Source organism: Anser brachyrhynchus (genome assembly GCF_964034855.1).
Source record: "Anser brachyrhynchus genome assembly, chromosome: 3".
NCBI classification, from domain to species: domain Eukaryota; kingdom Metazoa; phylum Chordata; class Aves; order Anseriformes; family Anatidae; genus Anser; species Anser brachyrhynchus.
In genome coordinates this window covers 30,353,430-30,380,144 of record NC_137696.1, presented here as the reverse complement: position 1 = coordinate 30,380,144, position 26,715 = coordinate 30,353,430, and the positions used below count along the sequence as shown (strand labels likewise).

Sequence of the window (26,715 nt, the reverse complement as noted above, 5' to 3'; positions counted from 1 at the left end):
GTTAGAATGCACAGAGAGAGCTAGCAACAGGCTTATCAAGATTCAAACTTTTCTTTTTTACATGATTGTTTGGGGAAATTGTCCCCTTCAGCCCTCCAATCCTAAGTCGGCCGTACTTTAATAGTCCATTACAAGAAGAGAAACAAATCTCAATATTTACTTTTTGTTGAACTATCAGATAAACGCTCGGTCTATTTCTGTTCTATTCACATTCTCCCACAATTTCCATTACAAGGTATGCACTGAGCACTTTGACAAGAAGTTCCCCACCACTAAGAATCTTAGTGCTAGAAGAAAAAGGAAATATTTAGTTAGGTTTTGGTTTCAAGCAGAAATACATTTTCAAAATTAAACTGGAATTCACCCCCACATCTTACTCCTTTGCAACACAGGCTCACACATTCTACCAACTCACAGATATAAACTCTAAATTTTGCTAAGTGAATCTGAATCCCATTTAGCTGGAAACAGCTTTGGTTTGTTTAACTGTCCTGAATTACCAGTAAAACCTACTATACTGCCCTTCTGATTAATTTGGTTAGAAATGTTTCATGGTAACTTTTGTTCTCTTCACGAGTTTGCACAGTATCCAGCAAACAGGACTATCTGCACTGTGTACAATATGCAAGATACTGTTGCATCTAAAATGAACTTGTTAATCATTAAATTGTAAAGATAACATTGATATATGCTATGTTGCTTATTTTCATATCCTTAGTAAGGCATAAGACCTAAAAAGGAAGTCTGTAGGATGTATGCCAAAAACGTCTGGTTTTCAGAAAATTTATGTATTATCTTTCACATAGTAAACCCCTGGTCTTAGCCTCTACTTGCTAGTACAACAGTATTCTTCTGGCAAATTAACCAACTTTTTCTTCCAGTTTCTGCTCCTTTTGTTCTGCTTTTTTTTTTTTGAAAACGAGTTCATCTTGCCATACCCTGTAACAGCTTGCAGTAGTTATCTTTGAAAAAAGTTCCTTTTTCCAACTCACAAGCATGACTGCACCCTATTTAAAGATGAACTTCATCTCTCCAAGTTTCTTATTAAAAAAAAGAGTTGATGATGTAATGCAATGTAATGGTAATCCATGGAAAAGGGTTTATAGTTCTCTGAAAGCAGCAGGCTACCGTGGAGTCCAAAGCAGTTCAGAGATGAACTATGAAAGGAGGAAAGCACATTTGATTTGCGTAACTGATTCTGATTTTATCCCTAGTCAGTAGTGACTTTACAGTCAATAAATGAAACAAACATAACTGAAAGGAAGACTAAAATGGGAAAACTAAAAGGGGAAAAGCTATGCAAAACCTACTTTTAGCTTTTATTATTATTTTTTTTAATTTATTTCCTCCTTCTTTAAAGTATGAGGGTCATACCTCCTCGAAAAACCCTGGCAAGACTGCTATATAAGAACAATTATCACATGCATATAAAAACCTAAAACTATTGTCCTATAGTTAATACCTACCTTTCTTCATTCTATGTTCACGTGTTGCTGTTTACAAGTCAGCAACCTGTATCTCATTTCTCTACTATCCCAAACCTGAACAGAAAAAAAAAAAAAAAAGAAAAAGCCAAGACTTTCCAGCCAAGACTTTCCAGTAGAAGTGCTAGAAGTGTTTCATAAAGACTTCTTTACAGAGAAGCACTGGCTTTTTTTCTATTTTTTGATTAAATAAAAGCATAAAGGCAGTATATAACTTATTCAAAACTTCTGAGAGTATTTGATGTTTCTCTCTCAACAGCTCTCCCTGACTTGTAAGAATGTAGCTAGTACCACTTCGAAGTACTCTGGTCCTTTTCTTTCCTTCCCTTCTACGAAACAAGACGTGGTTATGTTTGACATCACATTAAAACATTCTGTATTTTTTTAAACTGGTTTGAAAATATACTGCAGCAAGTTAATTTTGTTTGGGGATTTCATGTAGGCAAAAGCAAACACAACAACCATATACATATCAAAAAGCAAACAAACTCATCCTGGACAAAGATGTTAGTTGTATATAACAGTAAGAAAGATCTGTAAAATTCACTCTAACTTAAACATTTTCAAGTTTTCATTGCTACCAGACGTCCCCTGAAGCCATTACCCTCATGCCACTGGATGAAATGGCTGATGGGCAGCTTAGAGAAGGTTTCAAGCTGGCACTACTATTTAACTACTCACATTAAACTCACGTACATCTTTTAAAACACATGAAACACCTATGTATTGTCAACTGCTTTTCCATATAACGTTGTGATTAGCAGCAATATTAGCTCCAGGATCTACTGCCACCCCACTGCATTGCTCGCCTCAATGTCTACCGTGCACAAATTCATACCACCTCGTGGTTTCACTTACTCCTGCGCCGCAGACCAGTTAGAAAGCTTGTACTCACAAGAAAGGAACAAAATCTCCATTCCTAGCTCAAACCAGCAACTTGATGAAAACAAGCCTGCTCATGGAGGTGTACAGGATTTACCAGCAATAAGGAGCTCCTTCAGAAAACTATAATATTGTTTATAAACATATCTTTTAGGCAACAGGAATTTGATCATTCTAGGAATCTCAGATGAAGCAATTCTGAAGCACAGCTGACTGGTTTTCTTGACCTGATCCACCCCTGAACTGTATTCGCAGCCAGGCAGTAAGAGGGAGATGGCTGTGAACCTAGGGGAAGACCACCGAGGCTGGTGGGAAGGCCCACTGACATATGTTTAGAAATGGCTTTTGGTAACTTTTGTTCTCCAACTGAGGTTTGGAGCCAAGATCCCTCCCTCTGCTGTATCTGAGCACTACCTGCCGCTGTTCCTAGTTCTGGGGAAGCCAACAGGACCCAGTATCAGCACATGCTCAGTCTTCTAGAAAACACTGTCTCTGCCAAAGGTGGAGATGGATCAGACATGTAGTTAAGGAGAATCAGTTTTAGAAAACACCTCCTCAAATCCAGAAGCTTCACTGAGGATCCTCTGCCTTTCCAGCCTGAACCCTGGCAGATTCACAGGTCCTCGGCTCCTGTCAGAGACAGCTACTCACACACCAACAAAAAAGTCACACAAAGCTCTCATGCCACCTAGGAAAGTCAAATAACTGCAGCAAGCCCACCATTACTGGGCTTGGGAGAAAGCATCAACAAAAAAATCAACATCCTGTTACTGAACTCCCTGAGAATCTACGCTCTCAGTTTCACTTGATTAGTGTCACCATTTTAACTAAATTATTCTCTGCAAGAAGGTTTTCTGGAACAAAGCCCATAAACCAATGATCCATGAAAAACAATTAGAACTATTTCCTTTTCATAAGTTGTGTAAGCAGCAGAGATCCTGTCAGTTAGGGCTGGAAGAAAGTCATCATACTACCTTCTTCTTCTCTTCCTCCTCCTCCCCCCTTATTCTCCTCCACCCATTCACCCCTTCAAATATATCACCCCTCAGTAATAAAGAGCAGTTTTTATGCCTCTATGTATTCGGAACATATCAGCCTTTGACTATGTTAAATAGAGCGCTTCCTCAGACACAGCATCTATTCTGTCCTCCTCATGCTCATACGAGCTCTATCCAAACAATCTGAAGAGACAGGATGTTTAAATTCGGGGAAAAAAAAAAAAAAAAACCTCTCTGGAAGGCACAGAAAAGGAGCTTGTTAAAGAGCATCATCTGTTCCTGAAAAGCAATCCAAATTGTGCTACTAGTTTTTGCCTACATTTCATGACCCAGTGTAGCGTCACACCCATCCTAAACAGTTTAATTTAGGGCTGCTGTAACCCCTCAGAGAAGTTCTCCCAGAGAACACTTCTGACCATAACAAAACATTAAGACACCCAAGATGCACATAAGTCTAAACACTATTTATTCTCGGAGTTCAACCCTTCTTCTCCCAGAAGTCAAGGGCAAAGGCTCCACCAGCTCAACTACCAGGACTCTTCTGAATTGTTAGCCTCAACTCTAACCCCGTTACTAGGAAATCCAAGTAGACCTAACCGCCAGCCCTACAACTGAGCACACTAAGTGGCACTGTTTATTTGTGTATGAGGATGGTGCTTCCCTCTTCCGTGTGCCCTGCTGAGTTGGAGTGCAGTACCAATGCTGTATCCACACTTGCTTTGACTGCTTTCTCAGTGGCACAGGGGCAACCTTATATTCCCATCTTACTAAGTGTTTGTTAAGCCAGTTAAAAAAAGTAGTATAATAAGGAGTCTCGCTGTAAATTATCCTCTTCCTGTTCCAGATACAAACGTGTTTTTTTGGAATTTCAAGATTTTCCTCAAACAGAAGGTGTTTACATGGGATGGAATATACAAGAAAGTAAAAATGTTTGTAAAGGGGAAGCATATTGGTGTGATTAAGCCACAAAACCTATACTTAAGTAACAGATTCTCTGTTCCCAGCTCTGCAATTATGTTTTATTGTGCAATTAAAAGACAAATGTGATTTTTTCAGATGCTCTACTGTAGAGAGCTACCCATATAATACCTGAATTCATATGAACTGAGCATCCATCCGCTTGAGTTTTCAAAAACCTGAGAGCCTAGGTACATACACATACACACACAAATCTAAAGAGAAAACGTAATATGTATTAACTTGCTAACTGCCTATCTTGACGTATAGAAGTCATCTCTTGGCCTTATCATGACCAGGGCTTTCTTTTCCTTTCCTCTTCATATATATATAATGACATATTTCTTCAGCATTAAGCCCTTACACCTGAACAACAGGCTTCAGTGGATCCTGCCACAGACTATATTTCTCTCAGTTTTATGCGCGTTACAAAATGACCCATTTCTGTTGATCACGAGGTAAGTACTTATTAATAGCTGTTTCGTATTTCCCTAGCAGCCCAAACAAAGAACAATGTGATTTTAATCTAAACAAATGTGGCAATATTACTTCATGGAAATCATCACATTTGAGAAGCAGCAGACATTGCTGAGTGTATGTTCACAAAACAGACTCTTCCAGATTCATGCACGCACATGTGAGCACATGTACTCTCAAGAAGTCCCTACTCCCCTGTAGAACAGGCTGACAAGATGTTCCTTAAAAAACATGTTGTACCTACATCAACAGTTTGATGCATCAAAAAGTGCAGAAGCAAAACACATCTTTCACTGGAGAAATAGCAAACATGCACACATTAATTCTGTACTCCTAAAAATCTGTTCACTAACTGCAAAACAGTATAAAATTAGTTTTTCATCCTTGACCAGGCAGTGAAAAAATGCCTGATTTGAAGGCCAGATACATTGTTCCAGCTAAATGCAAGCCCTAAGTTTTCAACTGACATCTGCTTTGGCGAACTCACACAAATCAAAATCACCCATTCTGCCTTCAAAAAAGGGATTTGAAATTTACTGTGTTAATGGGACATTGTTCATTTATAGGTATGTCAGTTCACACAAACTTGTTTTTCAATGGAAAAAGTCACAGACAAAACTATTTCAATTCCCCTTTAGGAGAAGGGGGAAGCTTTTTGTGAAAGTTGGCAGTCTCCTTTGCCTTTTCTTCAAGTGAAGGAAAAAAAAGTCAATACAAGAGAAGTGGAACTAACTACACAAGAAATACTGCGAAAGCACAGAACAATCTGTCCTATAACCTGCAATTACAAGTCCCAAGCAACCTCCTTTAACCAAAGGACCAGTAAGTGGGCAGTCACAAACAAAAAGCAAAGGGTGTCTATGCGTTGTACACGACAAAATAATGCTTAGAGCTCTGTTTCCCCACCCCGAAAATATAAAGGGGGAAGACTTTATACAGAGTGTACAGAAAGTTGTCGTTAAATCAACAAATAGCAGTACTATGCTCCCATCCAGTCCAGAAGAGAAGTTACAACACGCAAGGCACCACCTTGCCTTGCCATTAAGAAATGATACATTATAGCATCTGTACAGTGATCTGCTCACTCCAGCATACACTGCACTGGCCACAGATGGCCTTTTTTTTGTGTGTGGGTTTTTTTTTTTTTTTTTTTTGAGATTTTTCCAATCTGAAAAGTCTTATTGTTGCACTTCCACATCTTCGAGGGTCTATTCAACAACTGATCACAACTCTGAATCTTGGGATTAGAAAAGTTTCAAAGGCAGCTCTGTTAAATCTTACCATCCTCTGCCATTTAAAACTCAGCACGTACTACTACTTATTCGAGTAAACTTTGGTAATCTTCATGCAAATGTATTTGGGTGTTCATTCTCAGGGCAGGTAGTAGAGATGAATGCTCTTTCCATGACTAGAGAACTTTCCTTGAGCTAATTGAAAACAGGCATATTTTGAATAACGAACACTGTTGCCAATAGTCTTGCAGGGAGGCAATGCAAGAATGATTTATGGACTGTGAATATCACGTAAATCTGTCTTCAAGTAAAAGGATCATCTCTGCATAGAATAAATGTAAGTACTCAGTCATCAATGCTCTGAATTTTACATATTTCCCAACTAAGCAAAAAACACAGCATATCCTAACCCCCTCAGAGGTTCTCACACAGCAAGTTATAAATGAATGTCTAAATAGAGCCAGAAAGGCAACGCTCAATTACAACATTGTAAAATTAGATTATATTTCATGTGTTTTCCAAGTCTTCCTTCTACCATCCCATTTTCACATCACCTTTGCATTTACTACTTACTCTGTGGTCCAAGGGGAAGGCAGTAGTCAGTCAATATGCTGGAAGCTAAACGAGGGGTTTTTTCCATCTATAACAGCTGTTGTGAACTTCCTTTTTACTGTCATTTCCAGCAAGTGTTTTTATTTCATTTTCATCTGAGGCCTGCAAATTCTGACTATTACAGGGACGGAAAACAAAAATATTTTTTTTCATGGAAACTTTTGATGAACATCAGATGCTTGAGCAATTCTCCTTATTCATAGTGGAAGTACATTCTACAAACTTCTTCAGAGGCATGCACAGCTTTCTTTTGTTTACCATTTGGGAGTTATCACTCTGAGGATCTGGATCTCACTTCAGGTATCTTGCATCTAACACACATTAGATTTACTCTGAGTAAAGCCAAAGCTACATTCTCTGCAGACATTCACTGCGTCCTAGGCATATGCAAACTCTGACCACGCTGAGCACAGTAGGTCCTCATTTGCATTGCAGCAAGAAAGTCAATCTATATCAATGACTATGAATGCATTCAAAGAGAAAAACTGAAAAGAAAAAAAAAAGAGGAAAACCACAGTAAATACTTCAGTAGCCATATTAAAATCTGAAAAAAAAAAAAAAAAACAAACACCCTCTGAATCTGGTGATCATTGAGTCAAACAATACTGGACATGAAATAACCTCAATTCTTTACATTTGTTTTGCTGTTCTGTGACTATCATAAGCTACGTTTTAGTTCTTTATGGTACAGAGTACACTTGTATCAGCTCCTCCATGGCACTTAAGAGAAGAGCTGTGCTGAGTAGCTCTGGAAGAAGGTGACTCCGAAAGCAGAAACTTAAGAAAGAAACTTGGCATTCTTGACAAGTTAGGGGAAAAAAGTGCCTTCTTTTAAAAGAAGAAATTTGCATGCCCATTTTGACTCATCAGCTGTGGACCATGCTGATGAATGTCACATTGTATTCAAGATGATGCCATATTTAAAGGTAGCTCACCACAGACAGACTGATTTCCATGAAGCTGTCCAGTTACTTGATGATAATTTGGGGCATTAAGAAAATAAAGCATAGCCAAATACAGTGACAAAGAAACTATAGAGGCTCCACCACCCACTCCTGTTGGTCCTTCACAAACTAATTGCAGAAGATTGATTTCTTTATTTCCTTTTGTTCTAAACAAGAGTTTGACCCCTAGCATTGCACCTGGCTGGAGAGGAGTATTAACAAGGCACTGAACGCTCTCCAAGAGCAGGACTTGATTTCAGCCCTTCCATCCACCCAAGTCACTGTAAGAGTGGGGCATGATGAAGCTCAACAACATCCAACAGAGCATCAGGATTTTTTCAGGTTTACCAGATGTTTAGCAAACAACTTTAAAAGATGCTTAAAGTACTTGCGAGCTTAGCAAATGTTAACTTTGCATCTGAAGGGCAAATTTCAGAGGCTCCGCTATAAAACTGCAGTATTTGATAGATATTAGCTGCATGCATACGGACATACATAAATACAAATGGCTCCAGACAGGAATGGATGGATCTGCTTGTGAAATGACGATCCTTCAGGACTTGATTTCAAGACTCTGGAAATAGCTGTTTTTCCCCAAAGCAGTTAGAACATCTAATTTGTAATTACTTGGTCACTTTCAGTTTAATAATGGAGAGACATTGTGCTAATCGAATACCCAGTCTCGCACTCCCTGGAGTGCAACACGGAAACAGAGGTCATCGCACACGGGCAAGGAGACAAACTCAACAGCTCAGTAGGCTCATAGTGAAATATGCTTCAGAAATGTAATTGCCTTCCAGAAATCACTAATTTTGAAGGGATTCTTATAAATCCATAATTACAGAAGAGCAAATCCTTGTCATAAAACACTGAAAACTATATTCATGCAGTTCTAAAAGAAGTGCTTTCAGCAGCATGGCCCATTGGAAAGGTATTCTTGCATTATGCTCCAACATAAACAACACTTTAACGCAATGCCCAGGAGCCACACTGAAGACTGTATTACTGCAGTGAAGACATTCCGGTTCAATTTGATCCATCATCCCTTCACAGTGGAAGGCAACTGGAGTCCAGTGGTGGCAGTTTGCCTTTTTTTTTTTTTCTTCCAGGTATCAAACACAGCTCAGTATGACATTCTGTTCTGCAAAACTCACACCACCTTCATCATTCAATACTTAGGAATATTTAGAGTTATCCTTACCATAAGGATTGGGAAGAGAGTCCATCTGTCCTTCTATCATTCAGTTACCTTAGCACAAAGCTACTGAAGCCCACCAATCTCAACAGTAATTGCTGCCGATTTTCCTTTAGAACCTCAGCATTCCTTCAGAACAGCTCCACTGCAAGAGACGGAAGAAAACCGCCTCTGATGTTTTGCTGGAAGAGGAATACAGCTATGAACAAAGGTTAAAACTGAAAACTTGAAACTGCTTCGCAGAGGTGTGGCTGCTGAAACCTGACATGGTTGCGTCACCAAGTTTTTACTTTGGCAAACACAGCTTCCTGAATTCAAACAAATCTTAGACAGAACTATCTTTTGTTCCAGCAATAACCAATTATTACACAGACATGCTTTCAAGGTCGCTAGCGGGAAGAGTAAACTACACCAGGATATGTCAGTCACAAGTAATGTTTTAAAAAAGTTAACACCGAACTATACATATTTAAAGCCTCCCACACTTAGCAGGATGCAAAGTGCTTACTTCCTTCGAACTGACCACAAATAAACATGCACAAAAAGATTCACAAAAAGGCAACGCTGGATGTTCATATTCTTCTCTGTTACACCTCATTTCAACATTGCTTACCATCTAAATGATTCTTGGTTTACCTTGGCAATATAAAACAAAATCAAATGTCTTGCTCGAATGATTTTGGTACAAGAATATGTTGCCTTCAAAACAATTTTAAGAACAGGAGGAAAAAAAACGTGTTTACCAAAGACTTTGTTCTCCTTTATATTAGGAACTCTAATGGAAATACAGATTTGGAAAAGAAGCATTTTCACAACTGCTAATACAGGCTATGTAACTTATATTAGTATTTTCCTCCAAAACAGAATAGTGCTCAAATTACAAGTATTGTTGTACTTATGTTAATAAAGACATTTATATTTAATGAATGCAAAGTCAAAAATACAATCATTCCTAAAAGTATCGCTTATTCTCTTCAGGAGTGCATACATGCAGATTATTACTAACAAAAAAAGGCATTAAAAAACACACAAAAAAGCGCCAGTTTTTGAAACAGACATCGTAGACAAGATGAAAAAAAAAAAGTACTTTAAAATGAGACATAAAGCACCCTTCTTAAGGATTTAAAACAACTTCTATTAAGACAAAGGAGGAAGATCACACCACATTTTTTCTGGCAGGGAGGTTTTGTACCTTTCTTTAAATAAGATGATTATGACAGAAGTTAAATACAAGATATAGGACTGGACAAACACCAGCATGTTCTTGTACTAAAGGTCACCAAGTGTGTAGGAAGCTTTACTACAGGCTTTCCTATACAATTGGTAAAAACAGCTTTTTTATTTTTAATTTCAACCTTGTATTCCTCCTTCAGTTACTGTAAACTGATACTGCCAAGTGAATACTGAGTGATAATAAAGAAAACAATGCGATTGCTGTTGTTTTGTTTGGTTGTCTTTGACAAACGCATTAATTGTCACATCTACTGCTTCAGTATATTGAACTATACTTCAGGTTGCAAAACTATACTTCTGCTTTACTGTGCTTCAGAATATATAACAATATTACAAACAAACATCACAAGAGCATTGTTTTGGTTAAGATGCTGTTAACCAGCGTTTACTGGATTTAAAAAATATTTTAAAGAATCTAACAGGAAAAAAACATACACTGGTAGATCTCACTGAGAGCAGAATTGCAGAAAACAACTTGAATTGTAATGTTTACTGCTATCATGAATACATTCTCCATGAACACACACATGCACAATGATTAACTGCCATAATTCAATGCAAACAGTAATAAAAGTTTTTTTTCTCCCTAAGTAGAGAAGTTAAACACCTTCCTTTCGCAAGCTTCAGAAGTATGTATTGAGATAACACTGACATGAGGCCTCCTCATGCCCAAGAAAGTACTTTGCATCCATGACATACGGACTTTGAAGCACGAGTTTTCTGCTTGAACATGCCTACAAAAGCAATTCACATGTCAAGTATTTATACACACATACCTGGGTAAAAAATTAACAAATCCAGTATAAGTCCAGCAGGCATACAAACTGCTTTGCAGACGTACTCTGTAACGTGGTGAATAAGAGTAAGAATACTTGCTAAGAGCACAGTGAAGTTTAAAGACCCTCTGAAAACATTTAACTCCACTTGGTGCTCATTAATGGCAATTGGTTAGGATTTAACCTGAGCATCAAAAGAAAAGGTTATTTTCTCATCAGGAATTATGGAGCTGTCTCTACCACAACAGGTGGAGGCATAAACATCAGATAACATCTGCTAGATTAGATGGGTCTCCAGTGTGATATGCCAAAATATCCACACCCCACTTACAACTCCTACATAATCTCTTGAAGACTTCACAATGGATCTCAGAAATCTGAAGGACTGACAAGAAGACCCAATGTGACACGAAAGGAAAAAAAAAAGGGAAGTGAATGAATGACACCGCCAAGGGAACGTTCCTCCAGACTCTGGAGGACTTCATGACCTGCACACAGAGGTCATGAGCTACACATGTCGTAGGGCTGTTCTTCAGACAAAAACTGCCAGGCTGGAGAGAATACTGGTACACCTAACCAACACCATGTTTCTGAAAGCGGTCATTATTTGCTTCTCCATTTATGTCAATAACAAATTCAGAGACGCTTCCTTCTGAAAAACAAAAAAACTCAGAAACATGCTTATGTCGAGAAGTGTGATAACTCTATAGTTCTCTAAAAATTGATTATTTACTGTAACACCTACTTGTTTCCTATATGAAAGTCTAAATCATCTCAATTCTCAGGAGAATTTTCTGCTTTAGTAGTCTCTGCAGGAGATGTGTTTTTCAATGTAAACATTAATTCTGTGAGAACAAGGATAGAGAAAAGAGTGGGTGGGAGTATTTCCTTTTCCTTGGATTTAGTTTCACCGGCTGCTCATTGTTTACAGGCGATGTTCTACCTTTCCATTGTTTCATACATTTCCCCCACCCCTTTTCTTGATCCCTTAGAGGCAAGCACTTAGATAAAGCGATCTATTTTCCTCCCTGTAGTTAAAATTTGGTTGCCCAACTCTGGATTTATTTAAACCAAGGTCCTGTTTTGATCTGCACACTCATGTCTGTCCTGCTTCCTTCCTTCACAAGACAGTAATTAAGCCTCTGTAAATCCTCTTAGTCCAATGTGATTTTCTTGTCTCCTTGTCACTCCCTCTTGCTGTTTCATCAGGTTACCTCGTGTTTCTTGATAAGCTTGGCTAGTCTTAACTAAATTAAATAACTGACAATTCTTACACAATTTTTGTCATTTCATCATGCTAATCACATTCAAGGTAAAAATGCACATTTTTGGAACAGAGCAACCCCTTCATCCTTAAATTCTACTGGAACTCTTTGGCATATTCAGCTGGCCATGACATCTTCCTATGCGAGAGCTTCACTGCACCAGACCGAATTACTCTCAGGCTACAGAATGTTAAGTAAAGAGATATTTGTTCTTATTAACCAGACAAAACAAGTAAAGCCCACAGAACTGGAGTACTCACCACCACAGCCCCATCTACTTTTTCCTTTAACTACCAATTAGAAAAGGAAACATTTCATTTACTTTCTATATTTGTAAGGTGACACATTACAGTGCAGACCATCTGCTTCACAGACCTATCACCCTTCTGGTTTCCCTCCCATACGTTTATCTCAAGTATTTTATGACTTCTTGTATTGGGTTCAATTCCCTTTTTCTGAAGGATCCCTGTTGACTCAGTCTTGCTGCATTACTACCAGCTTCCCTTTTTTTTTTTTCCCCCCCTCCAGACATGTCTTCTCTCTGAGACCAGATGTTACTTAAACTTTTATGATCTAAATTTAATTATTCGAGTTTCTTTCCTTCCTAAGTTAGAGGCATGCCATCAAGAATTTTTCTGAAGGGGTAGGAGGGAGGGAAATAAATCTTTCCTCCACAAATTCGCTGGGCTTGTTTGGGCTGGCATCAGTTATCAGCTCAGAGCTTCCACTTTAGCTGTATTTTTGCGTATTATTTACGACAATTGGGCAACTATTAACAGCCTTGATGTTCACAACAAAACCACATATTGCCTGTACTAGGACTGACAAACATCGTGACTTAGTTTCCTTTTTCTATTACAAAGATTTTCAGAACATTTTTGAGTCCAAGCTAAACTTTAGCTTTAAATAAGTAAAAGGTGTGGGGGTGGAGACAGAGGAGGAAGACCTTTTTAAACTGCTAACTGAAGTGTTTAAATCATGGCTGACACATCTAAGTTTAAATAATTACAACTGTTGTAATAGAATTTAGCAAACCGCAGTCAGGTGTCTCTATTTACTGCATAAAAAGGCAGGCATTCAAAACCGAGGGAACCTGTTAAAGCACGTTGTACAGCTTAGCTCATCTTTCCAGATCAGTAAGACCAAAATCCAACAAATACCTTTTAATGCAGAATTCTATTTTAAAAAAAAAAAAAAAATCCTTTGGTGGAGGAAAATACAAGTCTTCCCCCTTCATACTCTGAGTTATAAGAAACACAGAATAGCAAAAGACTGTATCTGTACTTTTGAATGACAATTTTAAATCCTACAGCTAACCAGAATCAGTGTAAAAAAACCTGATGTATACCACAAGCAATAAGAAAGCAAAACACCCTAAGGCACACAACTTTAATTACACCTCTGATATTATCTGTATCAGTGATCAGCTAATGTTGATTGTATAGATACAGCTTGTTTATTTCTAACAGACCTTGTACTGTACGTACAAAAAAAGAAGTAAGGAGCACTGGCCTGTGATTAAGCCCCCTGGAACACAATTTGAAGTAAAATTCAAGCAACAAAAATGAAATTAATTTTATTTCACTTTAACTGCAGTCTAGTAGAGTTCCTCACAGTATCAAGACATCATTAGGTATAATTTCCAGCCCACACATTTATATGAATTATTATTATTAAATACAGCAATATTTTAACACTATTTAACAGTACTAATTGTAACTTCAGACTCCCATATGTAGCAGTATCTGGAGATCTTTAATTATTTAGAGACCTTTAAAATCAATTTTGCACTTTTTAGTCTCCTCTGTGAACCACAGTCAAGTTCAAATTTTAATTCAAGTTCAATGATTCACATGAAGAAAATAATCATAATAAAAAGCCTCAATTTATTACCCCAGTTCACTTTGTCAGATGTGCCAGACTGTTTTACAAAAGCACAAACAGTAATGCCAGCTCCCCATGCAAGCTTTTTAGGCATACACACTCCTTCCTTCAAAACACCTTATACAGGACTCATTTCTAACATTTTAGAGGGTAAGGACCTTCTGTCCCATGCCTATGTATTCCCTGCTTTTGAGATCATGAGCGAGCAGCCTAGGTACGAGTGTAATTTTCTGCTCTGCCACTCTGCAGTATTACAATAGCAGCACAAAACATTTCACTTGCTTCTTCACTGTTGTCTTCCAAGTTGAATGTAATCCTGCTTTATCGAGAACAGGCATTACACAGTGCAGTACCTCCCCAAAGCAACTCATAGCACGGGCTGTCGCTACCATCCCCAGACACTTTCTAAATGTAAGCCAACACTGCAACACGTACTCATGAGTGTATTTCAAGCAGGCGGGTCCCTGGAACAAGAAGGGTTCAGTTATTTGCCTGCATTATTCCTTCCATTGCTGCAGTCCCAGGAAGGGCCAGATGATGAGGAGGGCTGAACCGCATAAAGCACAGGCAGCCAGCAGGAGCTGTCCTAGCTGTACCTGCAGAGCTGATGGACAAGGTCCACTGCCCGGTCACGGCTGCTTTCAAACGGCCCAGGAGCAGCCAGGGGATGTACCCTGCTCAGAAAGCTCCAGCTGCGGGGATGGATGCACCAGAAGGAAAGCACTGGCTTGGAACCAGCGCACATGAACTTGCGGTTTAAGGGTCTGTCTTAATGAAGGCGGAATTACATTTCCATTGCTTATTCTTAACAATGCCATTATTGTTACTTTACACCTAAAAACTCTGTGAGAAAGAGCGCAGAAAATAAATCAGTGCCTCAAATATAGGAGCTAACAGCTCATTTATGTAAGTTCTACTTTAATCTTAAGTCTCCAAGCTAAGCCTTAATGTTTAGGTCAATAGCTACTTAGCCTACTGGGAACACCATTTATGTTCTTTTTTTAAATATCAACTACATTCAAGCAAAACACAAAACTCACCAAAGCAGAGAACAAAAATATTATTCTACAACTAAAGCAAAACAGAAAAGAGGAATGTCTGGTTATTTTTAAGCACCTCTATGGAAGTCATACAAGATACTTCATACTGGCAGTTGCTTTGGTCAGCTCAAGAGGAGAACACATGTGGTAACACACAATCAGTATTTTCAGGAAAGACACATTTATTACTGAATCTCCAGAAACTGCAATCAAGAGATTCTGGCTTTAGCACACAGAAGTAGAAAAGACTGTTTCAGGTCAGCCCTGTTACAGCAAATTACAACAAAAGCCTCATAATGGGCCTTTCCCCGAAAAGGGTTCATTTTGCTCCACTGCCACCATTAGAAAAGATGTTACAATCTGTTTCAGTATTGTCCCAAACATCAACAAGTGCAACAATCATTTCAACTTGGAAAAGCAAGCCCTTAACAGAGCTCAGCAACACCTTTTAAAAAAGGTCTCTCTTCCACAAACAGTCAGCTGAGGGTTCAAATTTCTTCTGCATCACTGACTGACTGCCCCTTCCTTGTGCCCCTTCCTTACCTTTTTTTGTGCTGACCCATGAACAGGCAATACATCATTTCCAGAGTAAGCAAATGCTGTAAGCCCCCTCTATTCTCCAGAAATCTAACACTGCCAATACAGCCATATAGGATTTCAGTCATTTGTTTTTTGTTTGTTTGTTTGTTTTTTTTAAAAGTACACCTTTTAACATATACCTAACACATCCATTCTCCAATTCTTGGGGGACAAAGAAACCAGAGAAGTACAGACACCTAACATCCTTTTCAGAAAGCATTCGTGTAATTAGATGAGGCTTCAACTCACAGTGATCAAACTCAAAATACTATATTTTAGTTAAAGCTAACACCACCGTTTCTTCCCACTAGCTTCTCACACAAACCATTATTAACCTTTTCTTTCTGCAAGAAACTGCGAGCAAGCTTTCTTTGCCCCAAGTTATTTGGAGTCACCTGTTACTCACACCTTTTGACAGCATTTGGATTCTTTACTATATTCAGTGCAATTTAACCTGCCCCTGAAGTGCAGATCCTCCCGAATTTAGAACAAAACATAAACATCGAAGTGTCACAACCACATCTTCCTGCGTTACCTGAGGAGGGATGAACGAACCAGACTACCACTGTGAGGAAAAAGAGACTGCACTGGTCAAGACACTCAGGTTTACAAAAGAGAGGACGTATCTGTCCAATGACCGCTGCCCCTAAAAGAGCTGCTCTGTCCTAGCATGAGCCAGCAGCCCTCCGTTGCTGCACTGCCCTAAACCAGCGTGTCTAACCCTCTTAACATTTTCTTTGGGGTTTCACCTAGCTTCATTACGCCCCCCCCCCCAAAACCTGTATAGTGAATGCAGCTTTCTACAAATGACCTGCGTGTGTGTGTACATGTCAAGGGGTGGTTTTGTTTAGTTTGGAGCAGTTAAACTTGTCAGGAGACTTCAGAATATCAGCTAAAGGAGACATGTTCTTGCACATGACATTAGTTTAAGCATGCTGAAAACTGATGCAACACACAAATGTGCATCTTCCTTCATTATTTTTAGCACGGGGATCCACCTCCCCACTGCCCCAAGCTACACCTAGGGAATATTCAAATAATCTTCCTGTAAGCAAGCAGGAATTGTACATGCTTACTAAGCAGGGTAATTACCACTGTCATTACAATACATGGTAATCATGCATGGCCTCAGCTGGTTAAATAAGCACCTTTGGAGATTTGCCACTGGACTTTCAAGGCACACAGAGTGGAAAAAAAAAAAAACAACTGTTTTTCTAACTACTTAACTGGAAGTGAAAATGGCAAGGCTAATCACAGCTGTCACAGCTTCACACACCTTGATCCACTAACAATGGGAAATATTGAGACAATACAGACATGGGAGGCTTGCTATCACTCACAAAAAACAGACTGGAACAGACTGCAACGTAATTTCCCAGCTCCTAGAGCAAGTGCCCATTTGGTATCTTCAAATCCTGCCAACAATCCCTGCCAGCAAGTTGTTTTAAACACCTGCCTGCACCTGGGGGAATGAAGAAATGCAGCTGCTAAGCCCCGGAGCACAGCAAGATGTGGTGGGTGCTGATCACACGGAAGTCAGTGAGTAGGTGTCTTAAATTGCCTTTCAATTCAGCTTCAACCTTGTTTTTAATTTCATTTTTTTCTTCAATTTTCACTCTAGCTATGTTCCCAATTTCTCTCACAGCTTCCAGATATCCCCTGATGTAATTCACAGGAAAAAGAAAAAGTTTTGCTTTTTTCCATATTAGGTTTTTCATCCCCCTTCACAAATGAAGTTTTGTCTTCTTTCAGCACGATATTCACTGAATGCAAAATGGCACATGGTTATGGACTAACCATCAGCTCCAGACCTGCTTTGTCTGCACAGGAGGAAATGCTAAGAGCTCCTGCATTACAGAAAGGGCATTAGGCAATTCCAGATGAGACCACTGCATACCAGGAAACTTACAAGTCGCAGTTTCCAAACACAAACTTTTGCCTTATGTTTCAGCAGCTTGCAAAACAACAACAACAACAAAACCACAAACAAAAAAACCCACACACTCAAAATGTCATCACCAGATTTCTTCCTGACAAGGTATTATAATCTGACATTTTTAGAGCTCAAGTGCTTTAGTTAGAATCCTTTGCCTTATTTCTGCTGAAACCACAGAATCTGCTGAAACCACAGAATCTGCTAAAATTATGCAAAGCTTTGAATTAAAAAACAAACACAACAACAACAAAGCATATCTACAAGAACACCACCAGTTACCAAAACTAAATTAAAAAAACCCACAGTATATCCTCAAAAAATGTGTAATAAGAATCATGCATTTAAGGTTCTGTATCCTCTAAGGTATTAGGGTGTTTTTGGAGGACCACAGTAAAAGCTTCTAGTGATTATCTTTCTCAAAATAGCTACTAACATTTAAACCTATGCAACTGACAAAAAGGGTACAATATTTATAACCTGCCAGTAACACCAGGGAAAAGTATCAGAAAGACTCTCACCAAGCTAACAATGCCCTCTTAAAGGAAATAATGTATAGAATCCCACAGGCAATCTGATAATTTCCTCCTGTGGAATTTCATATGAAGCTCCAAGTTCCCACTGCCACACCTGGCTGAATCCATGAAATCACTCTGTCCAAAGTCAGTCACACTAGCTCCATCAGCCAACACCAGCTCTCTCAGCCTTTCTTCATAGGAGAGGTGCTCCAGCCCTCTGGGCATATTTTCGGCCATCTTCTGGACTCATTCTAATAAGTCTGTGTGTCCTTCTTGTGCTGGTGGCCCCAGATCTGAATGCAGGACTCCAGGTGGGGTCTCACAAGAGCAGGACAGAGGGGGAGAGTCACCTCCCTCACCCTGCTGGCCATGCTGCTTTTGGTGCAGCCCATGATATGGTTGGCTTTCTGGGCTGTGAGCACATATTGCTGGCTCATGGTGAACTTCTCATCAACCAACACCCCCAGGTCCCTCTCCTCAGGGCTACTCTCAATCCATTCTCTGCCCAGCCTGTATTTGTACTTGGGATTGCCCCAGCCCAGGTGCAGGACCTTGACATACGCCCCCTCCTCACATCCCCTGCCTGTCCTCCCTAAAAATCCTGTGTTTTTCCATTTCAACACCCCAGTTATGGGAGCCATCCCACAGTCATGGGCGCCATCCCATCTTCAAACCAACGCTGCCACAGTTACCAGATTACTAGTAGATATTAGAGAAGCAATTCAATTCTCCAAAATTGATTAAAGGTGTTTAAAGAATCTTGTTCTGTCAATCTGACTGAAATTTAAAAATCAAGTTAAACTGCAAATTAATGCTTACGCATGGGCACATGCACCCCATAATCAACAGAACTACATAAAAATTAGCTGTCTTCTGCAGATAAACTAGCTAAGGATTTGTGTCAGAAACCTGGAGATTGCACATGATCTTGACTAAGTCAAAAGAAAGACTAAGATTTCCAGTTTCATATATGTATATTACATTACGGTATTTTATTTATTTTATTATCCACAGCTGGATAAGATTCAGGCAACATGTAGAAAGGAAAATATAAATAGAAACACACCACTCACTTTCCACACCTACCACTGCTCCCAACAATCAAAGTAAATAAAATAAATCACACACCTTCCATTAATTTTCAAGACATGCTAGGCTGCCAGCTGAAATAGCTCTCACTTTTTCCCGTGTATTTGGTAGGGGATTAATTTTAAGAGTGTGACTACTCCTCAAGGTATGGCAAGCGGGCTTTTACTCAAAGCAGAAGGCATTCTTCTCTATTGTAAGTATTCCTGCTGGCATCAACCTATTCCTCCAGCACCTTAAGCAACAGAAGATCATGATTTTATTCTGTGCTTCCAGCAAACTGGATTTAAGAATAAAAGGTCAATGTGTCTCCAGTCTCTTTTATATTTGACATGGCAATAACTCATACTAGTACCATGTACAGCTGTATAAACTCATACGTAGAATAGATTTTTCCAAATTCACTGCAAGAATTTTAAGTTTAAAAAATAATAATAATAAAGACTGTATTTGGAGAGAAAGTGTTACCTAGTTTGATCGTAACCTTCAAACAAATTGTATCAACACTTAAGTGATTCGTATGGGAATTTTCTATAGCAAAGTATGTATTTTTTGCTCATTCAAGAACACTAGTTCTGATCTATGACACAATTTTCTTTTGCAGGCGATGTTCTGACCATCAAGTTTGATAGTGAGTGAGTTGTGGTATAATGAAAAATAACGTTCACTCATCATAATGTCTCATTAAAGAGATTTTACATAGACACATTTAATTCATCTACCAAATGCTTGCGTGCTTGCAAAGCCAACATGCTTCTGTATCTTTTGACAATAAAAGCTACTTGGCACAGTTAAAAGGCATGCAAATACATCTTTGTTATTGTGCAAACTTTTCTAAGTCCAACTCAAACAAAAAAAAAAATAATGTGCAAGTAATAATGAATCTAGTGAGGTTAACAAAATGAGCGTACTGACTAAGGCACGACAGTAGGATTTTACCTTAATTACACAAAGGTACGTGTGCATATTTGAAATAAATACATTAATTTGAACATAAGTACCTGTCAATACTTTCTGTGTAACCCAAAGCAGTAGAGAAGTATCTCTAAAATGGCAATACTTCCCAAAGATGCTACAATACAGAGATCTAGTATGACATAACCAACACATGCACTTGAACACTTTCCTGTGTCACAAACAAAATCCCTCTCACACCTCCCCCCATTTCCGTCCCCATTTGCTCCCAGTGCCCACACCTGGCGAGCCAGACAGCTGTGCTACCAAACCCATGAGGTGTGCTGTACAGAAATGGCCACACTGCATCTGTGGAGCAGCACGGCCAAGCTCACAGCTTCTCCCCTCTGCAGTACAGCTGGTTTTAAGGAATAGGAATTTCCCACTTCTGTGCTAGGATTTAAGCTCGCTATCCTAGTAAGTACCAGTCATAAAACAGCAGATCACCGTGGGCTGTGGTTAATTTTTGGAGGAGGGAAGGGGGTTGGAGAGGGAGATGGCAAGGAAAAGGAGCAGGAATGGAGGTGTATAACCCCGACACACAAGAAGGAAGGACCGTCATACAGACCCTCAGACCTTTCGGACAGGATGGCTGGGCTGAGCCCTGCAGCCTTCCAGCGCAGCTGCTGTGCTGTGCTCAAAACCATTCCTCTGCACAGCGCTTTCCCCCATTCGCAGCTACATTCGTCACGTTTGCGTGGTGGGAAATCGCTCCACAAAGCTCACACACATCAACCATTTCTGAGCTGGAAACACGTTTCCCCCATCCCCGTTCTCTCTCTAGTAAGTTCACTGCTCAGTATTTTTCAGCTGCAACTTCCTAACGCCCACCATGATGTCTGACTGAACAGAAAGCAATCCTCTGGCAAAATGTCAAACACAGCAGCCTTACAGAATACAGCAAAGAAATGTGGAGCCCTGCAGCAGAGGGATAATCCCACGGAGCAATACAGGCTGGGGTTACCAGTAGGGACTCAGGCGGGCAAACCGAACAGGAGCCGTCGTGGCACCCTTGAAGTCATTAAGGCTGACCACACATTCTGCATGAGCAAAAGTGTAGCCAGCAGGTTGGCAGAAATGATTATTCACTTCTGAACGGCACCTATGCATGTGTCCAATTTTGGGGTCTCCCAGCATAGCAAAGACTGACCAACCAGAGAGAGCCCAGTCAAGGATCATTAAGATGGCAAGCAGGCTGCCGCATGTGATGAGCTGTGACACCAAGAACAAGCTTGTTCAGCCTACAGAAAAGACAAAGAGGCATCTAATTTTCATCTTCACTACCTCAGAGGAAAGAAGTTATGGAGAACAGAGTGCCAAACTTCTCAGAGGTATACATCAAAGAGGCATGCATGAGGCAAACATCACAAATGGCAATGAGGGAAACTCCAGCTCAGCAACTTGTTGTAGTGCTTAACCATTCTTAATGCATATTTCTTTTTTTCCTTCACCTCCAGAGAAGTTACAGCATTTCCATTCTTGGAGAAGTTCAAAACTCAGCTAGGCCAAGACCCCGAGGAAGACAATCAGTTTTGAAGCCAACGCTGATAGGGGCAGAGGGGTCTTGGTCCATATGGCTTCCAGAGGTTTCAACCTACGTTTTTCAGTGATTCTACGATCTATTCTCAGAGGTCATGCTTAGTATAGGATTACAAATGTAGTATACCAACAAGACAAAATGTACTGCCAGCCAAAATGCAAGAGTAGGTCTACACTACAGTCTTTTGACATAGCCTTGTCAGCAGATGCTCCAAAAGGTTAGGTCACCACTCAACACTCACTCTTAAGGGCAACGGTGGGACAGAAAAAAAAAAAAAAAAAAAAACGAATACAAACACAGTTTTTCTGATATATCCATACGTATGGACATCTACGTTACATACAGAAGATCATACCTTTCCATTGCTTACCCTTAAGCAACAGACAAGAGGTAGCAAAGATTCTGGCAGTACAGACTCGACAAGGAACACACATCTGGGACAAACGGTAAGTAGTCTGAAATGGAAGTTTTCTTTCCAAAATGCCCTCTGTTGTTTTACTCCCACTAGATCCTGTTCTGAAGTCACAATTCAATGACTAATTTATCATTGTTTCAACAAATTTGGTGTCACTTATTAAATATGTATGTATCACTCAATTTATCTGCATCAGAAATACTTCACTGTGGAAAATCTTCAGATAAACCCAGGGAAATGTGATAGCTAGCCAAAGTCACAATAAAATGTGTAACAAACTATCCAAGGAAAATAGATTTCTGTAACACAGCTGATTCAACAAACTTTGCTCCAATGTACATGTCCTCCTGGTGTCTCACAGAGGCAGTATTGCTGTGTTTGGGAATTGAAACTGGACATGGAGGGCCAGAAATTCAGCTGATGTTAATCAACAGAACTCCATCAGAGAGAGAGGAACAGTACAGATTTACACTCGATATTACCCAGCCTGCTGTGCTTTTGTTGTGTGTACTGAAAAAAATATCAGTAAAGCCTGTTATGGTAACTTCAATTTATGTTGGTGGACAGTCCTCACTACAGAAGGCCTGCTAAGGAGGAGAGGCTGTCCTTTCAGTGTGATGGTTCAAATTGGAAGTGGATGGAAACATAGTAAGCTTTCAAACAATATGAATCATTCTGCTCTACACATGGAATACAATTTTTTTTTTCTAATAAATAAAATGAAGATACTGTATGTCTGAAGTCCATGTTAGCTTTAGGAGACTAACTGAAATTTACTTTTAAGTCTGGAATCCAACCATAATTTACTTTTCCTAGCAAGGTGAAATGAATTACAGAAACCTACATAGGTGAAAAATGTAGGACCCAGTGCACTCAGCGGATATTGAAGGTGTTATCTATTACACGTAGGTCACAACAACTAAACAAATGAAAATCCAGCCACAAAGGAGAAAACATAAGCATTTAGAATACCAAAGGCTTAGCTCAGCAATACAAAGGTAGAGATGCTCAGCATAGATTTTCCCTTTTCTTAAGAAATGATGTTGAGAGATGTAATAGAACTCTGAATGAAGAACTGACACTTGCTCGTTTTCTCACTGAACTCATGATGACCAATAAAGAGCTTTGCTTCAGGGACAGTGAAGATCTTCAAGAGATTTAAAAAGGAACCCGAACCTTTATACACAAGAACACACACACACACACACTGATCTTCCTGTTACCCATGAGTACAAGGGCACACCTCAACCAGGCTAATGAAAATGCTATTTTCATATCAAAACTGCTATTTTGAAGGCTGGTCCAGTACTGTAAGTCATAAAAATATTGACCCTCACAGCAATGGTGCTTAAAGTTGTGGTCATTTACAAAACAAGAAGCCCACAAACAAATTGAGGAGACAGGTGACTAGGCATAGGAAAAAGTAATTTTAGAAGTTACAATACTGACAATTCATGTACTAAAAGGAGAAGGTCTGTAATTTAAATAAATATATAGACAAATAAGAAGATTGAGACACAATGCAGAGAGAGGGTACTCAAACATTGCTAAGAACATCAGTATTGACATTTGGAAAACATAGCCTTTATTATAAGAGCTTCTATGTGAGCTGTACAAAAGGTACTGAGTTGGGTGCAATTTATCTATGCAAGAAAAAGAAAAATCACAAAAAAGGAGGGGAAACTAGAGAAAGTTCCAAGTCTTCTGGGACATCTGACAAAATGAGTACCATAGAATGTATTGAATTGGTACTGCTGGAACACCGTAAAAAACATGGGAAACACATTAAATGTTAAACTCCTCACCACTCTTGCAGAATTGCAAATTAACACTTTGAGCATTACATCTACTTGAAGCAAAACCACCTACACTGATCATGTAAGCTATGCACATTAGTTCCAGCAGGTTTTGCTCTTTCCTCAACTGTAAAAAAAAAAAATATAAAAATAACCCAACTAACACATCTGCAAATTGGCTAACAAGCAAATAATAAATCCTATATGCACAGATGTAAGGTGAAAAAAAAACAACACACACACTGAAGCCCGTAAAGCAAGTGTGGCAGAGCTTGATCAGTGACTAAAGATGCCAACACTTATCAGTTTCCAAATTCCTGTCTGTGTACTCGTAAAGTGTCATTTACGAAAATGCATTCTAAGTGAATGAGAGGCACTTCATGACTCAAGAGAGAGCAGCATCAGAAATTCAGGATTTAAATAGATACATCTTAGTTAAACCATTTAGAAAATGGACTAAACTTAGACATTTGAAGAAAGTCAGCAGTCGTGTCTCATGTTGGTGTCGTGATTCATTAAACTTGGAAGGTCAAACAGACTAGAGGTTTATTTGCCTCTACTAGAAGTATCAAAAAACCTGAATTACACAATTGCACACTTTTGTCCCCCAGGGGTCTCCATGTGTCACTCAAGTTGTTCTTATTTGGACAACCAAAGACCACCACAAAAAGCTGGTGAGACCACTGTCTAAGCCAAGCTTCTATATATTTAAGTGCTCTATGGCTATTGCTTTATTAAAGTTTGGCGCTTTTAACTCACCGCTTTAGGATTGCAACCTGTGAACACCTTCCTGTGGGTAACTTCTAAGCAACTGCAACTCCTTTTGTGAGCAATTTTACTGAGTTTTTTCAGCGAGTTTTTGCAGAATCAGGAATGTGCCTACCATTTTCCTCTTCAGATATCTCAAACTAAAAATTTCAAACACTTCTACAGAAATAGCAAAGAAATCAAAGGTATTTTTTGGAATGTGTATTTTTCAGAAGCTGTAACATCTTTATCTATTTATAAATATATTTGTGCCAGAAGCCTTATTTTTTTTTAATAAACCAGATAAACTTCTCTACGAAATTAATTCTATCACATTCAACTATGTCATTCAACAACAGGAGAAAATAAATCATTTAAAATACCCTAGATTTTTATGCAATGCAAGCATCTTATCTTTCAGCACATTTTGGTTACTGCAATTGCCTGTGGCAACTCAGACTATGAAGTGAGACTACATAATACTTGAATATCATAAAAATTACTACTTATTAAAAAAATACATACTCATGTAGCAGCTTTTGCGCTATAAGAGAGGACAGTATGGATCATCAATTTGTAATAATATTTGGCACTTCTTTAATTAATCTCAAGTAAATAAAAATCCCACCTGTCATCTCTGCCATCTCCCTGTAAGAATTTAAAGGCATTGGCAATGTTTTTTTAATAGCCCCTAATGCATCCTCTCCTCCCTATGATTTGCCTTCAGTTTTACATAGATTAACATATTTTAATTCCATCTTTAAGCATTTACTTAGAGATATAAGTCTGTCTGTTGTATTCTGCTAGCCCACATTCACCTGGGGGAGGCAGCTTCACCTCCTGTTATAGCACCCCCTTTTCTTTTTCCAAATTTTAATTCCTCATAGCTCTAGTAAATTACTTCCACATGGGCCTGTGCTCTTCATGCCCAATTTCTAACCAACGGCAATTCCTGTGGAAACACTGAGCGTAACTGGTTCATCCATTTTTTGTTTTGCCTACACCCCACGGACATTTTCTTGGTGCTCTGAACAGAAAATTCGTGCAGTCTACAAATTTCTGCTCCAAACACGGTTTACATAAGTTACTCCAAAATCTAAGGAGCACCCCCACACACCTACATCCCTTACAAGAGCACAAGCCTTGCAACAAGAGCCAGCCTGCAACAATTTTGCTCAAGGGCTTGTGGCTCTTATGCAAAATACCGTCACCTTGCAGAATGATCTGAACCAGTGCTTCTAAGTAGCTGGATCCTACCAACCTTGTAGGAAATGTGAGGCCGAGGAGTCCCTAGAGAAGAAGGAACTGTTGGTAGGTGTGGTGATAGTGTCTTCCTGAAAGCCTGCTGCTACAGAGGAACAACCAGAGCTTAAAAAAAAAAATGCCAGTGTTTCTCTGGTGCCACATGAACTGCTAAAAAACAAACAAAAAAAAAAAACACACAAGCAAAGAGCACCCCACTGGACTGCACATGTGCACCTTTACGTGTCAAGGCAAGTTTTCCAGGTTAACTGATCACCAAGCAAGTCATCTTTAATGCTAAAATGAAAGGAATAGCACTTAGGATTTCACCCACAAAGTAACATTTCTGAGGGGGGTCCTACAACAGTGACCATGATAAGTCAAAGCCAAGTACAGCAAAAGTTATTTCACTCCTTAGTTTCTCAAAGCAATTCCATGGAAATACCCTACCCCTTATCCACAAGGGCTTGTGGACGTGTTTACATTCACACACCAACGGAGACACAGTTAAGCCAACAGGAGTATCTAACTGCACAGAATTGTTTTCACCTGCTTAGATGAAAGACCTGGGCCACTTTTTATGAAAATGAGAAAACCCTTTAAAATACAGAATTCAAACAAACAAAACAAACGAAAAAAAAAAAAAAAAAACATGAATAAAGATGGCCACAAAGGCACATCACATTTCTGGCTATTCCTCCTAAGATGTTCTAAGCAATGTAAAGACTACTGTGTAAAAATGGGACGAGCATGAGAAAATGCTTACCATTAGCAATCACAGTCCTCTCCATACTACTAAATTTTGCTCTACATCTAATCCTGGCCTCCTTCCTAGTGGCATTTCAGAAATAGCACTGTACAGCAGGTTCTGTACTCCAGAAGCTATTTTACTCAGTTGCACTTTTCCATGAACATGATATAAAATA

General features: G+C 39.2%; 1 protein-coding gene across 11 annotated transcripts in view; it reads right to left on the bottom strand.

The window, feature by feature from the left end:
- Nucleotides 1–26,715, bottom strand: part of EML4 (EMAP like 4) — a 158,701-nt gene that overhangs the window by 109,717 nt on the left and 22,269 nt on the right. For 2 of the 11 annotated variants that reach the window (XM_080586110.1, XM_080586113.1), the window contains exon 1: nucleotides 6,604–7,100. The exons of 4 other annotated variants lie outside the window; for them this stretch is intronic. In XM_080586110.1, coding sequence (XP_080442236.1) covers nucleotides 6,604–6,670 — 67 coding nt within the window. In that variant the 5' untranslated portion in view covers nucleotides 6,671–7,100. Of the gene's footprint in view, nucleotides 1–6,603; nucleotides 7,101–8,787; nucleotides 8,958–10,790; nucleotides 10,849–26,715 lie in introns of those variants that run through there. 5 more of the 11 variants (XM_080586119.1, XM_080586120.1, XM_080586109.1 and 2 more) reach the window with 5 other exon arrangements.